This window comes from Notechis scutatus, chromosome 1, assembly GCF_049901735.1.
Source record: "Notechis scutatus isolate UNSWTSFEM ecotype Mainland chromosome 1, rNotScu1.2, whole genome shotgun sequence".
Classification (NCBI taxonomy): Eukaryota; Metazoa; Chordata; class Lepidosauria; order Squamata; family Elapidae; genus Notechis; species Notechis scutatus.
This window is the reverse complement of record NC_142009.1, coordinates 278,880,851-278,898,060: the sequence shown is the minus strand read 5'-3', so window position 1 is coordinate 278,898,060 and position 17,210 is coordinate 278,880,851. Positions and strand designations below refer to the sequence as shown.

The following is a 17,210-nucleotide window of genomic DNA, read 5'->3' as shown; positions in this document are numbered from 1 at the left end:
CCCATGGGAAAATCAAATTCTCGAAGGAAAGGCATTTTGACACCTTTCAACACCACTATCATGTCTCCCCTGGTCCTTGTCTTCACTAGACTAGCCAAGCCCAGTTCCTGTAACCGTTCTTTGTATGTCCTTCTGGGTTCAGTTCCAAGTGGGGAAAAAGACACTGGAAACATGGAGGCTGATTGGAAAAATAGTTTAATGGTGGACAGGACCACATGGCTTGAAGCTCCAAATATATTATCTTTTTTAAAAAATTCATATTAGTGGTCCTTGGGATTTAAAAGTATGAGTTTGGTGGTCCCTGAAGTCCAAAAGGTTGGTAACCCCTGATCTAGGGTGTTGCGTTATTCCTCCCAGCTTAGTATCATCTACAAATTTGGTAAGTTCCCCCTCTATTCTCTCATTTAAGTCATTTATGAAGATATTGAAGAGTACTGGGCCTAAGACGGAACCTTGTGATACCCCACTGCTTACTGCCTTCAATGATGTACAATTGTACAGATGTACAAATCCATCTCATGCTGATGCAATCTACCCCACTTTTTTCTAGTTTACTAAGAAATAGGTTGTGGTTTACTTTGTCAAATGCCTTGCTGAATCTAAGTATATTATGTCCACAGTATTTCACTGGTCTACTAATTTAGTCAACTTGGTTGAAGAATTAAATAAGATTGCTTTGGCATGATCTATTTTTAACAACCTTGTGCTGACTTCTAGTTATTACTTTACCCGTTTCTAGATGTTGGCAGATGTTTTGTTATCTTTTCCATTATCTTCCCGGGTATTGATGATTGGTCTGTCTTTAGTTTCCTGGGTCCGTTTTTTTTCCCTTCCTTTTTTGAAGATGGGAACCACATCAGCTCTTTTCCAGTCCTCTGGTAGTTCCCTGCTCCAGGATTTTTGAAAGAAGAATTTTTGTTATTTGTAGACAGATAGTTGCGCTAAAACTAATAAGGTAGAAATTTTTTATTGGTTAAGGCAGGGGTCCAACCCCTGGCTGCAGTCCATTTGGAACCAGGCCATGCAAGTGGTGGGTAAGTATGTGTGTGCAGCTTAATTCACGAGGGGTGGGCACTTGCATGTGAAACTCCATTTTCATGCAGCTCCATTTGTGTGAGTGGCAGGTGTCTGTGCCTGCCACTTGCACAAATGGAGCTGTGCACATGCACAGCTGCCTGACACGCACACAAAACCATCCTCTCTCCCACCACCCACGCGACAGGATACTAAACCGGAAAGGTTGGGGACCGCTGAGTTAAGGCACCAGGCTAGGAATTGGGAGATTGCAAGTTCTGGTCCTGCCTTAGGCATGATGCCAACTGGGTGACACTAGGCCAGTCATTCTCTCTCATCCATAGGAATCAGGCAATATCAACCACTTACGGAATCTTGCCCCCCAAAATGCAGACTTGTCTAGGCAATGCTGATTCAAGGGCACCAAAAGAGGAGAGGAGGGGAGGGGAGGAGGAGAGGAGGAGGAGGAGGAGGAGGAGGAGGAGGAGAGAGAGAGAGAGAGAGAGAGAGAGAGAGAGAGAGAGAGAGAGAGAGAGAGAGAGAGAGAGAGATGCCAACAAAACAGTTTATCCATCTTCCTCAATAGCTGCAACAATTTGTCTCCTACTGCTTTTATGTTATCTATTTTATTATAGTAATATATGTTTTATAAAGCATTTTTATTGTCTAGATGTTTTTAACATTTGAAAGCAATTTTAATTTCATAGTATTTGGCTAAACAAAGTATTAAAATATTCAAATTATGATATATGGGAAAAGTAACTAAATCTAGCAAACAGAGAGAAATTGCAAATAAACATCAAAATCCCATAATGCTTTTCAGAACTGCAGAGTATCTGCATCTAGACAATAAAAATGCTTTATAAAACAAATATAAAACATATCTTACTGTAATAAAATAGATAACATAAAAGCAGTAGGAGACAAATTGTTGCAGCTATTGAGGAAGAGGTTATTGTTATTGCTGTTTCAAAGTCTTTCATTTTCTGAATCACTTTAATGGGAATAGGTGCAGTTGCTGTATTTAAAGATGATATCATTTTAAAGTTCTGTTAAAGTAGAATAACCGAGTCAAGCATCAATAAAAATAATGCACATAAGTATTAGAAGCTTCAAGCATCTCTGTAACTTTATTTTTTTTTATTTATTTATTTGATTTGTCAATTGTTTACAAGATAATAAGTACAAGTGTATACATAGTTGTTAATATATGAAATGGGTACATATAAGAAAAATAAAAGAATAAGAGAAACAATAGGACAGGGACGGTAGGCACGATGGTGCGCTTATGCACGCCCTACAGACCTCTTAGGAAAGGGGTGAGGTCAATAGTAGACAGTCTAAGGTTAAAGTTTTTGGGGTTTGGGGAAGAGACTACAGAGTCGGGTAGAGTATTCCAGACATTGACCACTCTATTGCTGAAGTCGTATTTCCTGCAATCAAGTTTGGTGCGGTTTACTTTGAGTTTGTATCTGTTGTGTGCTCTTGTGTTGTTATGGTTAAAGCTGAAGTATTCATTGACAGGTAGGACATTGCAATGTATGATTTTATATACCATGCTTAAGTCGGACCGAAGACGGCGTAATTCAAGGTTTTCTAGTTTTAGAATTTCGAGTCTGGTGGCATAAGGTATTCTACAAACGAGTAGAAGAGTGGAGAACTCTTCTTGTGAAATACTTCTGGACTTTCTCAATTGTGCTAATATCACATACGTAATAAGGATTCCAGACTGATGAACTGTATTCTAGTATTGGTCTAGCAAATGTTTTGTATGCTCTGGTTAGTAGTGAGATATTACCAGAGAAAAAGCAACGTAGGATTAGGTTAACAACTCTTAATGCCTTTTTGGCTATGTAGTTGCAGTGGGCTCTAGCACTTAGATCATTAGAGGTGAGTATTCCCAGGTCCTTTACAGAGCTTGGGTCGTCAACAAGATCTTGACTATTCAGTTTGTATTTTATTTTCTGATTTTTTTACCAATATGTAAGACAGAGCATTTATTTGTTGAGATTTGAAGTTGCCATATGTTAGACCATTCAGATACATAGTCTAGGTCTTTTGAAGGGTAGTAGTATTGTCTGTGGTATTGAACAGCTTTACATCATCAGCGAAGAGAACGCAATTGCTCTTGATATGATCACAAAGGTCGCTTTATGTAGATTATGAAGAGAGTTGGTCCTAGAACACTGCCTTGGGGAACACCACTATTGACAGGTACTGGATTTGATAGGGCGTTCCCGATTTTGACCATTTGTTGTCTGTTTGACAGGAATGCTTCTATCCAGTTATTTAGTTGTCCAGAGATACCATAAGATTTTATTTTTAGGAGTAGTTTGTCGTGTACCACTGAATCAAAGGCTTTACAGAAGTCTATGTAGATTGCGTCTATTGCTTTGCCCTGGTCGAGTTGTGTAGTCCATATGTTTTTGCAGTGTAAGAGTTGCAGATTACAGGATAGTTTTTTTCTGAAACCAAATTGTTTATTGGAGAGTAGGTTGTTTGTCTCTAAATGGAGGATGATGGATAATTTAATAATTTATGATAATTTAATATTTATGAATAATTTAACCAAAACCCACCTCCTCTAATTTGGATTGTAGATGACATACCATCTTAACTTGATAACAGATACGCTTAGCCATTGATACACCTCATCTGTATGCAAACAAAAGGAATTTTCAGACAAGATGCATAGTTTATATGCTTACATCTACACACAGCGCACAATCCTCAGCTTGCTTGACTATAGTAAAATACATGGTCTGGATTCATGCAATGAGAGGACCATAATTGGTGGGTTACAAAACCACTGTGGATAGGTTTCATTTTGGCTTAATGAGTTCTCAGTCTTTCTTCTGCTTGCCAAGACACACCTCAGAAGGCAGGCACCTACCAGTACAACTGGGAGCTGCTAATTGAAGCCAGCAGCTGCAGCCTGGGAAAGCAAATGGAGGAAAAGTGCCTGATGGGACCCAAATTGTCTTCATGAAATCCACATGCCTCTGTGCCCTCTCTCCACAACGAAACCACTCAAAACAGCTCGAACTTCATGTAGGAAGTAGAACATCTGGAAAGCACTGACCAGGTAGCCCATGTAGGGAGGATTAAGCTAAAGATACTACCTAGACTACATAGGACTGAGGAAGGTGAGGTTGTCCTTCATCAGCCCCAAAGACTTTACAGAGCTGCGGAGGAAAGTATGGTCATATATATATAGGGGGCGAGATAATAAAGAATGGACTGTGAATATTCCAGAGATACAGACATCAGCCCTGCCTTTTCTTTGTGGCTGAGGAATTCTATATATATTTCTACCCAAGAGGTGCCTCCCCTCCCAGTGGCTCTTTATATATAAAAACACACACATTATCTGTCTGTCTGTCACTATCTATCTCTCTATCACTCTATCAAGAGCCATTGGGAAGGGAGGGACGTCTTGGGTAGAAAGCCGCGGACATCGCTTCATCCGCAAAGCAGCAGCATTTCCAGTCTAGGTTCCTGTTCCCCCCGCCGTCGCAGGGGGCAGCACCGGCCTTCGGCGGGGCCTGCAAACAAGGCGGAAGAGCGGTGCGGTCCCGCCCACCACCGTGGCGACTAGGCAAGGGCCCGGGGCTTGAGGGCTCGCCTTCTGCCCGCTGGCGCTGAGATGGCCCATTCGAACGGGGTCTTGCAGCCGCGAGCCGAGAGGGCCGAGGTGACCGCGGAGCAACCGGAGAGCTACCAGCTTCGTCAAGAAAACGAGCTGCAAGTGCTGGAGTCCATCTACGGGCGGGACTTTCAAGACCTGCGGCTTGGCCGGCCGTGGAAGGTAATACGAAAAAGCTGGCCGGGTTTCCTGTTTGTCGGTGTTGTGCAGATGAAGTCCGGTATTTGCAAAATTGGGAACCCAAGCAGAAACTCATGTGGATGTAGATTTATTGATATATGCATTAAACGGATTTAAAGGTGGCTAGAAGTTTATTTTTTGAGACGGAACTTTTAGTTTTGTTTGCCTGACTCGCCCCAATCCTTGTTTTCACCCGTCCTTTCCTAAGAATGTCTGCTTGAAATCATTTAATATTTGAAAGTATATTAACGACCTACATCTTTCGTGTCCACATCCAAGATGTTTATTTTTAAAATGACCGTAATCCACTGAAACAGCCATCCCACGAAGTAGTATGGAATTTGAGTCCCATGGCAGTTGTGCCTCATTCTTGTGTATTTGTAACAGAGATCTATTTAACCAGGTAGCATTCATCGTTTGCTACAAACCCATCTAGCACTTGCCATTGGCTATATGTCAATTGAAAGGAAGTAAATTACAACAGGATGTATTACTTAAAATTAACAACATTATGCAGCATGCTTCAGTAGCATGATTTAATTTCAAGCTGTGTGTGTATGTGTATGTATATATACACTGAGATACACAGTGTATGTATATACACTGAGTTAATTTTAAAGGAGACAACTTGATTGTTATTTGTAAGGTAAGAATTACTAAAAGGTAATTAATGCCAAACAGGAAGATGCGGTTTTCTGTCCCTCACTTAAGTCTTCAGTATAATTTTACAGTTTTAATGCCCTGGTCTGGTGGTAGTAATATTCTTGTTACTGTTAGAAACCTGTAATATGTAATTTTTGTAAAAATAAATAAAATGGGAACACTGGGAATTCAGTAAAGATTCATTCATAACCAGAGAAAACGTGAAGAACCTATACTACAGTATAGAATTTGTCAGTTATGTATTTCTGTGGATTCCTAAAAATATATGTTCATCATATACTGTTATTAATAAGTCCTATTGTTGCAAGTACTAACTAATTAAAAGGCTGAATGTGTACACCCAACGCACTACTTAATTTACCCTTTCATATTCTTGGCTGAAAATCAGAAAAAACTCTTAGTTTTGTGGGTTAAACTCAAAACCCCATCTAACTCTTTAGCCCAGCCTACTTTAGTTTTAAGGGGATAAAACTAGGCAACACTTTACCCTATATAAGCTATGTGAACCTCCCTGGAAAAAATGGATATTAATGAAATAAATATGTCATCTCCATGGATCAATTATTTAAGATAAAGGGATGAAAATATATTCTGGCAATCACAGGTATAAAAATGATTCAACCCTAGTTCTACTATCTGAATTTTTTTAAAAAAATAGCATAAGAAATTGTGGGCTGTGTCCTAATGTGTATTGCTTTAACAGTGTTGTAAAATATTTGGCACAGTTTTGGTTTTTTTTTACAAGTCAGCTGTCAATAATGGTATGACAATGTCCAGCCAATGATCTTCACCAAATAAATAATTAAATTCACTCCTTCTACTTTCTTCTCTGGTATTAACCACTTGAGATTAATTAACTTTAAATTTTACATAACCCAGGGCTAAGCATAATGAAATATAATGGGAGAATAAGATTATCCCTAACAAGTTGATTTTTTTTCTAGTGTGCCTTATTTCATTTTTCCTTCCTTCTTGAATTTAGTTTGAGACACATGAGTATCAAATATTTCTTAATATGACTGCTTATCAAAATGAGCAATTAGGATAAAAAGTATGACGGAAGATTTTTTTCTTTTCCCAAGTGTTGCTGCTGTTTTGTGAACGTGTTGTGAACGTTAAAAGAAAACCATCAACAACTTACTTTCAATAAGTAATTATGTTTTATTTAAACATAATTAGCAAGGTTATTACTTCCCCAAAGACTGGTTTTCCCCAAGACATTTATGTATGACACTTGATACAATCTTTCCTTATTCAAAGCCCTTTCACATACTTAGTTTGTAATTTCCCTTGAGAACAAATTGCGCTTACCAGAAAAATAAAAACTTTGAATCCATTCTTGTGGTCAGATAGAAAGTCTTTGAGGTTTTGTTGAGCCCAGTTTCTTAACTAACATTCAGAATTTTTTTTAATGTTGCAGATACGTGAGTCTCCTGAAATCAATCTAGTCTTAAGACCTCAGGGATTAACTGGTGACCACGAAGTCTATGCCAAAGTTGACTTATGGGTCAAGTGTCCCCAAACATATCCTGATATGTGAGTAAATTACAAAAAAATATATTTTATACTTTTTCTAAAATTAAAAAAAAAAGAAAACAAAATTTTCTGAAAAATCTGGACATAACATAACAATGGATATGAATGAATGAAAGGATATTTATTTGAGGAAGCATGCATTGGGATAGGAAGAAGATTGGATCCGGGCAAATGTTCTGTGTCTCCACAGATAATTTGGAATACAATTCTTACTGTCCTTGCCTTTGCTCATTGTTTATGTAGACAGGGCCACGATGGGCTTGAATCCAAAACATTTAGACAAACCAGATGTTTTTCTACTTGGAAATTCCTTTTGTTGTATGCATGCAATGTGTATCAATAGCTCAGAGTATCTTTTATCAAGTTAAGATATATGTCATCTACAACCCAAATCAGAGAAGGTGTTTTCACTTCAATTATTCATAAATTGGTAACATCCAGAATGGTATAATTTGATTTATATGCTTGAAGCTTCTAATATTAACATGTGTCACTTTTACTGGTACATTTCCAAATTTAATTAAAAACTAGACCTGTTGGGTTTTCTTTCTTTCCAATTATATAATATAATCTGGCACTGTTTCCCCTCACCTCATAAACCTCAGTAGGGCCCCAGTGAAGCCATCTGCTCCTTGACTAACCTGCAGAACTGCCTGACACTTTTTTGGGGGGGAAGGGGAACAAAGGGAGTCACAGAAGTGAGGAAAACTGAACCCCCACTATCCATCCTGGTATGTCCCCAGGGGCCGTCTCACTCTGGGGAGGAAAAGCTTCATATATTAACCACCAGTACACCTCAGCCAGCCTTACTCACCAGCAGGCATCCAAATCATCCTTCCCTCACTACCTACTGCTGTTAACAGATTTTAGATTCTGGCCTGATTCCAAAGCAGTCAATTGAAATGGGCAAGAGGACAGCGATACATTTATCCTTATATCACACAACCTTCAGGTTTCTAGATAGTTGAAAATCATAGTCATGTGACTGCAGTTAACTGGCAACACTGTAGCAGGCACAACTTTGTGACTACAACTGATGTAAAGGTCCTTGAAATTTCAGTTATAGGAGTAAAAGGTCCTGGATTTTGGATGCATTTTTTAAGTTAGTCTATTTGAGATACCTTAATTAAAAAATTCCTGCCACCATTTCACCCAGCTGAAAGTTACAAATAGACAAATAGGAGAGAGTTTTTATACTATATGCAGGGGTCTCGAACCTTGGCAACTTTAAGACTTGTGGACTTCAACTTCAGAGCTGGCCGAGGGACTCTGGAAGTTGAAGTGAACAAGTCTTAAAGTTGCCAAGATTGGAGACCCCGGCTCTAATGCCTTTCAGAACTCTATACATTTGGGTGCCAATTTGCCTTTAAGAACATCTGCATTTATATGACTCTGCCTGGGACTTCTGGCTTAAAAAACCTGTCAGACAAGTTTAAAAACACTAGTAAACCTTAGCAACTGTGCTTTCTCAGCATTGCTTGATATTTTTAGGATTCAAGAAATGGCTGACTTTACAATGGTTCTTGAGATTATTTAATCAAGATTTCTTTGACATAAAATTATTTTTAAATGTTTTATATTACTTAATAGCTGTTTAAATTAATTGGCATGGCATGTTCTTTTGAAATGTGTAAGTACACTTTTACAATCTTTTATTACAATTACTGTATGTTCTATTGTGTTTAGGTAGGGACCTTGCAATAAAAGGTGGCCCACTAATCTTTTAAATATGTCAATACATGTTTTCATGATTTATTGGAAATAGTAGTGCTGTGGTATAACTTGTGTAACTCCTTGTAAAACTCCTGTTCTACTGATTTCTTTTTCTTCCTTCTAGTGTTCCAGAAATAGAACTTAAAAATGTGAAAGGTTTATCAAATGAAAATATAAACTTGTTAAAATCCAAACTAGAGGTATTAGCAAAAGAGCGTTGTGGAGAGGTAAGCGTATCAGTTTAACTCTAGATGTTCAGCAACATTGTTGGTATAATATTTGAGGTTTCAAATGAATATGGCAAAGTATGTGTGTGTGTGTATGTATGTGTGTATGCATGCACATGTGTGTTTTGTGAATATGATCATCACATTTCAGTGCTGTGTATTTTTGCTTTCTGATTTATTTATTGTACTTCTGTACTGCTGTAATAATAATAATAACTCTCAGTGGTAATCAGTCAGTGAAAATATGAAGAACCATACCATTGCAATACTATGATAATAAAAACAAGACAGCAATGAAATGAAGATCTATAAAATTAAATAAAATTAAAAATAGACAAGCACAGATATGAAACCCATTGTAGTAAAAGCAGCTGTATAGATAAAAAAGCCCTACATAAAAGTTCTGCTTTAACAGCCTCGGGGAAGTTAGTATAGGGGCCAACCTAGGGAAGGAGGTGTTTTATAATTATTAATTAACTTATACATTACTTTTTAATATATTTTTGTGTTACTTTGTGAGTTTTCATTATTTAGCAGGGATAACTATATGAGTGCTTATTATAAAATTCTCGCAGAATATTAACAGGGTCTCATTAGAGTTGGCATTAATGCTGAGAGAGAGATGGTAATATCTAGTTACCTTTAGTAAGCTCAATGAGGTAAATTGAATGGGACACATGCATAGGCACACACACACACACACACACACACACACACACACACCACAAAAGCTTTAGGATACATGGAAAGTTGGAAAAAATAAAACATCCCAGAAGAAGCAGTGGTGCATCACATAAATAATGTTTCCCAAAATATACAAATATACCTGGGAAGTCACCAGAAATTAGGCTTGTCTTAAAACATCACGTTGGTGATGATGCTTTATCTTTAGGGATAAAGAACTCTTTAGAATTAAGGATTTCTGAATGGACTGTTGAGAAATTATTTTGATTCTGCTTTAACTAGTAGGATTTAGAACTGTAATACTTTTAAAGGCAATGTGTTATGCCTTACCACAAGGTATGCATTCAATAGAAACACTTATGATACTCATTATTGAGATGGGACAGGATCTTCTGAACTCAAATTGTAACTTATGCTATTTTAGTTATTTAGCTTAAAAGAAAAAAGTCAAAATTAGCTGTGTTTCATTGAAGGATGTGCTGCTGTATATATAACTGCACCCAGTGCAAGCATTTAAACAGTTGTGTCTTTCCTTACCAGGTGATGATATTTGAGCTGGCAGAATACATACAGTCATTTCTCAGTGATTACAATAAACCCCCTTCAAAATCTTTCCATGAAGAAATGCTAAAGAATCAACAAAAGGAACAAGAAAGACTAGCCAAGGAAGAACAACAACGAATTCAAGACCTGAAGAAAAAAGAAGAACAGATGGTGAGAACATAATAGTATTTCTATGCTCTCCATCATATTTATTTCATTTCTGTTCATCTGAGAAGAAAAAAAACCCATGCCTACAATCTGAATTATTCATTTATATGAGTATTATTACTAATATATTTTATACTACACGGTGGGATTCAAAAAAAAATTCTATCAGTTTTGTGGGCGTGGTTAGGTGGGTGTGGCCATATGACTGGACGGGCGTGGCTTTTCCCCCCCTTTTTTGCAGCCACCCCACCACCTGTTTTTTTGGGTCTTCTGGGCCTCAGGCAAGCCTCCTGGGGGGGCGTTTTTGCTCCCGGAAGGCTCCCCTGGGACTTAGGAAGAAAAAAAAACAGAGCACAGGAGGGCACGCAACACCCCTCCATACTCCATTTTGGGGCCTTCCTGACCTCAGAGGAGCCTCTAGGGGGGCCTTTTTTCTCCCAGAAGGCTCCCCTGGGGCTTGGGAAGAAAAAAATGGAGCCTGGAGGGGGCACACAGTGCCCCCCCTCACTCTGTTTTGGGGCCTTCTGGGCCTCAGAAAAGCCTCCTGGGGGGCATTTTTGCTCCCTTCCCTCCATTTTTTGCCTTCCTGGGCCTCTGCAAGGACACAGCTGGTCGTATGAAAACCTGATTGTCGGGAGGTAAAAAAAAAATAGTTTAACGGGTGAGTGTCAGGCAGGTGGGGTAAGCGAGCATCAGGAGGACGGGGCAAGTGAGCAAGCAGCGACCGGGTGACCAGATCGGGGACATCGTCAGCCAGAACTTACTACCAGTTCGGTGACCCACACCAAATCCTTGCTACCGGTTCATGTGAACCAGCTAAATATCACCGCTGATACTACTCTTTCACAGGATGAAGAACTGTACAAATTAATCAGTCTGTCTGTCCAATAGAAGATAATAATGAAGTTCGGATGTCCCAAAGGTGCTTTTTCCAGGAGGCAACTGGACTTCTTGTTTTTTTTTCTTTCTTTTCTTTTTTCTTTTCCACTGTCCTGTCAGAACTGAAGAAGCTTCTTGTATGAGAAGCGAAATGTCTTCAAAAGAAAAAATGAGAAAGTCCAGTTGCCTCCTGGAAAAAGCACCTTTGGGACAACCATGACCTGGATGACTGAGAATCTCTTCAGACCATTGTGGCTCAGAGTTGAACTACGGAGTCCTTGGTGCTCTGTGAGCTTGGTTGTTTGCTTGCAAATGTTTTATTATCCAACATCATTAATGATAGTGAATGTGGAGTTTGCTTCCTGTTTATATAGTAAAGCAAAGCCCTGCCAATGTTGATGAGGTTATGATTTCTTCCTTGGTAATTCCTTGATTACTGTATTGTTTTCTGCTTGATTGTTTACTGTTCTATGGCATATCAATGGATGTATTTCAGCAACGTGAAATTCTTGATGAAATTCAAAGAAGAGAAGAAGAAAAGAGAGAAGAAAGAAAAAGGAAGGAAATAGCAAAACAGGTATTAAAAAATATTTCTGTATTTCCAAATAGGAAATATGTGTATACATCAGTATTCTTTAGAAAGATTGGAAGCAGACCTCTCCTTTGTGAAGCTTCATACCCTGCCAAGCTTTTTGTGAAACAGTTCATTCTCCCAAATTGAAAACATCTCCCAAATAAGTTTAAGATCAGAATTTCTCTCATGATGGATTTAGGAATAAGTTGGCTGTGGAATTCTGGATACTGAAGTTCAAACATTTTAGTTGCCAAGTTTGAAAAACACTGATGTAATTCCCTGTGGGAGTCACAGACTTATTTGCTGTTCATTCTCTAAGACAGCAGAGGAATAAAAAGTATTGAGGATTGCAAGAGAAGGTTGGTGTGGTTTATACGTACCAAATAATAGAACGGTGGGTTTTACCAATGCAACCCCCCGCCTTTTCTAACAGCTACAAATATGGTTGAGCTAGATTATCCTGATGCTTACATTTGCACTTGGACACAATAGAGATTTTACATGCAAAAGCATCATAGAATAAACGTCTCTGCCTGTTCCCTCAGGTTGCAAGCTTACATTGTCAACACCGACTTCTTGAATAGCAAGGAAAATATTCAGTTAAGAAAGTACTTATCATTCTTTAATGCCCTCTCCCCCCCAAGGGAGCTGTAGTCAGGAGTCCATCTACAATAGTCCTTGACTTATTGTTTTAGGACTTTTCAAAGTTATAACAGCCACAGAATGGGTGATTTATGGTCTGTGAAGCACTCTCAACCATCATAAATGACTCCACTGCTCCCCCAATTACATGACTACACGTTGGTGGGTCAGCTTTACAACTGGTCAGATCATTTTGTGGTCACCTGATTGCAATTTGATTTTAATTTGTTTGTTTCTGGCAAAAAATACCCATTCAAATGAAAGAGCTAGCTTAATAGCAATAGCACATAGACTTATACACAGCTTCACAGTGCTTTTACAGCCCTCTCTAAGCGGTTTACAAAGTCAGCATATTGCCCCCAACAATCTGGGTCCTCATTTTACCCACCTCAGAAGGATGGAAGGCTGAGTCAACTTTGAGCCTGGTGGGATTCGATCTGCCAAATTGCAGGCAGCTGGCAGTCAGCAGAAATTGCCTGCAGTACTGCATTCTAACCACTGTGTCACCGCAGCTCTTTTAATGACCACGGCATTCACTTAATAACTAGTGCAAAAAAGACCCCAAAATTACTTCCTCTCATGTGAGTGCCTCAATTTATGACCATAATGATTTACAACCAAATTACTGATCCCAATTCTGGGTACAAATCAGTTACTTAGAAGATTTTAAAAGTAGTTACTTAAAAGATTTCAGTGCACTATTGTGATTCACTTTCACCTCTATCTTTCCAGGAACGCTTTGGTAACACTACACTGACAAACCAGGATCCTTCTACTGTTCAAGATGTTGCAGGGAGCAAAACGATTGTCAACATAACAACTGGTGCCACAGATCATGTAGCGAATAATAAATATCGTGCAAATTCCGCAGGACGTTCAAAGTATGTATTTATCACAACGGGTTAAGATATTTTAAAAGATTTAATTGCTTTTACTCATGAAACGTCTTGGTTTTTGGAGGTGTTCATGTCATTTTGAACGGTATACAAATGTGTGAAAATTAACAAAAGAACAAAAATAATGAATACCACATGCATTACAATTAGAAAAATAATATTTGTAAGGCTGGATGAATAATTGTTTTCCATCTGTCTTTGATTATTCTAGTGCCAGGAGACTTAGAGATTTTAGAAATTTGCTTATACCATTATATATGTTTAATTTTCCACTTACTGTAGATAAGTTAGATAAATATTGTAAACTTTGATTTTTCAGTCCTCTCTATACTCTCTACTTTGGATGCAATAAACAAAATATCAGTCAGTATCATTAAACAATAGACTTTGCCCATTATTAGGCAAATCAGCCTGAACAACATGCATATTTTAAGCAAATATGTAATCTACTTCTAATTTATGCAAAAGCTATATAAATTGTTAAGTTTTAGTTCATTATGTAAATTCAGAGTTCATAGGCATTCAGTTATAATTGACTCCTCTTTCACAAGAAGTCCATGAAGCTGAGGGTATACTATATAAATAAATGAATTGTATGGTATAATAGGAACATATATAAAAATTCTTCCTTGGTTATCCTTTTCCTTTGAAAATAATATACATTTTCTAAAGAACAAGAGATGACTTGCTTTCTACTGTTGCAAATGAACAGTTCTCTTTTGTTTCATAATATAATTGAAATAAAATTAGAAACGTGGAAATTCATTAATTTGCTATTAGTACCATACACACAAACTAGTATTTTGGCCATCTTCTCAGTGAATTGAGTGGCTATAACATATATACAGGGGGGCAGGGGGGGCATACACATATGCATATATGTGTATGCATGTATGTGTATGTTTCAAAGAAAATATCGATGTTGGCTGTATAGGAGAGAGCGTCAGAACTCTAGCTGCAGCAGTGAAGAATCTCCAGGAACGTGTGAAATTTTGAACTTTAATAGCAGTGCAAATGGTCAGCTTAAAGTACACAAAGGAAAATGTATAGGTAAGTTGAACATCAATATATTAGAAATGCATATATATATTGTGTAGGTTTGTCCATTTCTTTCAAGGTAAAAACATACGTACCTATATATACTTTGTGAAAGAGGAAAGCTAACCCCTCCTTTTTGTGATCCAGTATTTGACTATTCAAAGGATCCAATCTATTCATTTTTTACCTTTAGGCATTGTTAAAAGTTACAAAGGTGAACCAGCCAAATATTACATTTTTTCCAGTTCTGACATTGTGCTTTTACCATTGTTTGCATCAAATTAGGCCAAAAAGGCTATGATTTTTCCACCAAATGGAATCTTCGCTGGGTATGGAATATCTGTGATATCAGATACTTATGCAAGTAAAACCCCAGGGTGTGTCTAAGGCTGCGTTGGTCATTCTGCTGAAGCAGCAAGCCACTTCTGAAGTTGAATAATAATACAATGGATTTTATGGTAGTAATAATTGTGAGAACGATTGTCTCTCTTATCATGAATGTGTGGTCTAATTGGGCAATTGTGAATATTAACATCCTTTGATTATTTCCCCTTCCATATGAGAGATGGTCAAAATGCTGCAGTTTAAGCCCACCAAATAATATTGACAGTTTTTTATTATCTTTGAATGTAACCCTACGTCACCTTGATGTATCTAAAACAATGGCAACAAAAGGAGAGAATACATATCTAATGGAACTAATATCTGATTTAATATGAACTTGGAATCTATAGAATATCTGCATTAATAACTGATATCTTTATCTACCTTTATCTAAAGGCAAAGATGAACAACTTGGTAAATCAATCTATAATGCTTTAGATATTTGTTCTGGCAACTTTGTCCAAGTGCATGAATGGCTACTTCAGTGGCAAAAGAAAATGGGGAAATTTCTCACAACTCAAGAAAAGGAAAAGGTTGAAAGGTGTAAAAAACAGGTAATCATTCTTTTGTGTGTGTTTTCTTTAGTCTTGTGGTCCCTTTGATTATTGCTACTTGAAAATTATAACAACATCTGGCACCTGAGATGTGCTGTATAACAAAGAACTGAATATCAGTAATGAATGTGAAACTCTTCCTGGGTACTTTGGAACAGAACAGAACAGACCAAAACTTTAACCTTAGACTGTCTACTATTGACCTCACCCCTTTCCTAAGAGCTCTGTAGGGGGGCATGCATAAGCGCACCAACGTGCCTACGGTCCCTGTCCTATTGATTCTTTTTATTTTTCTTATATGTATCCATTTCATGTATTCATAACTAAGTTTATACTTATACCTATTATCTTGTAAGTGATTGACAAATCAAATAAATAAATAAATAAAATACATACATACATACATACATACATAGATGTTTTTGTAGAAATTATTAAGGATTTATCAAATGCATGAAGAAAGATAATTTTTCTCTAGTCTATGGTCCTATAGATGCCATGATTCCATGAGAATTCAGAGCACAAATGAAAGACATTGGATTGAGCAGGATTAACATAAATTTCCAGTACAAATCTTTAGGCATGTTATTTTAATCATTAGGATTTTGAATGCTATAAAAAACATTCAGAAGCAGTGTTTTACATTCATGCAAATGTGTGTGCATGCTATCTGTCCACTATTCATCGAAGAATAGTCTGTTTGCCTTCTGGCCTCCAGGTCAGCATGCTTCAAGCAATCAACTCATTAATTCAACTCTTTCAAAGATGCCATCTTGCTTCCTCTGAATAATTTTGGTAGCTTGCACAGCCCTAAAGATTATTCCTATAGTCCTTTCCTTCCATGATTCAGTTCTTAATGAAATGTTCTGTGCAAAAACAGAAACAAATAGGTTGGACACATAATTAATAGCTTACAAATGTCTTTTATCTAGCTTCCTCAGTTGACGGGTTCAGTATTTTGTCCGGAAAATATCTTGAGTGAGCATATTCCTTCCATAATTCAATACTAATTTAAATGTTTGTTTCCTTTCAACAGATACAGGGAGCAGAAACAGAATTCAGTTCTCTGGTGAAATTAAACCATCCTAACATAGTTCGTTACCTTTCTATGACCTTTAAAGAGCACAGTGACTCAATTGTAGTACATATATTGGTGGAACACATCAATGGATCTAACCTTTCTGTGTACTTGGACAGAGAGATCCTACTTCCCGTTGATCAGTTGCGCCATTATGCAACTCAGCTTTTGTCAGCTCTTGACTATTTACATAGTAATTCAGTGGTCCACAAAGTTTTGAGTGCATCCAGCATTCTGGTAGATACTGAAGGAAACATCAAGATGACTGACTACAGTATTTCAAAACGGTTAGCGGAAATCTGTAAGGAGGATGTTTTTGAGCAAACCAAAGTCCGCTTTAGTGAGGATGCCTTACCCAACAAAGCAGGGAAGAAAGGAGACATATGGAGATTGGGTTTGATGTTGCTTGCTCTCAGCCAAGGATGGTTAACCAGGGAATATCCAATCACAATTCCAAGTGATTTGCCTGATGATTTTCAAGACTTTTTGAAAAAGTATGTAAATAATCCATAATGTTTTAACTATTATTGAACATAATAATGCATAATTATAATTTAGGATACAGGTGGAAATCTTAACGATTTAAATAATTTAATAATTGCTCTTTGCAGGGGTGGGCTGCTGGGGGTTTACAGGGTTTTGGGAGAGCCCCTAGTTAAGATTCTGTGCAGTTCGGAGAACCCACAAATCCCACTCCTGGCTGGCTCCGCCCATCCGCCCCTCCCCTCCCAGGAGTTCCCACGTGGCCCGTTTTGGATGCAGGAAAGTGTAGGGCATGCACGGAGGGGAGG

The 17,210-nt window shown here is 37.8% G+C and overlaps 1 protein-coding gene across 4 annotated transcripts in view; it reads left to right on the top strand.

The window, feature by feature from the left end:
- The first annotated feature begins 4,567 nt into the window (after positions 1-4,567).
- Positions 4,568-17,210, top strand: part of EIF2AK4 (eukaryotic translation initiation factor 2 alpha kinase 4) — a 44,152-nt gene continuing 31,509 nt past the window's right edge. For all 4 annotated transcript variants that reach the window (XR_015746743.1, XR_015746744.1, XR_015746742.1 and 1 more), the window contains exons 1-9: positions 4,568-4,822; positions 6,924-7,039; positions 8,877-8,979; positions 10,204-10,377; positions 11,750-11,830; positions 13,202-13,350; positions 14,300-14,415; positions 15,184-15,341; positions 16,378-16,913. Coding sequence is in view for 1 of the 4 variants with exons in the window: in XM_026664563.2 (XP_026520348.2) it covers positions 4,661-4,822; positions 6,924-7,039; positions 8,877-8,979; positions 10,204-10,377; positions 11,750-11,830; positions 13,202-13,350; positions 14,300-14,415; positions 15,184-15,341; positions 16,378-16,913 (1,595 nt within the window). In the remaining 3 variants the exon portion in view is untranslated. The remainder of the gene's footprint in view (positions 4,823-6,923; positions 7,040-8,876; positions 8,980-10,203; positions 10,378-11,749; positions 11,831-13,201; positions 13,351-14,299; positions 14,416-15,183; positions 15,342-16,377; positions 16,914-17,210) is intronic.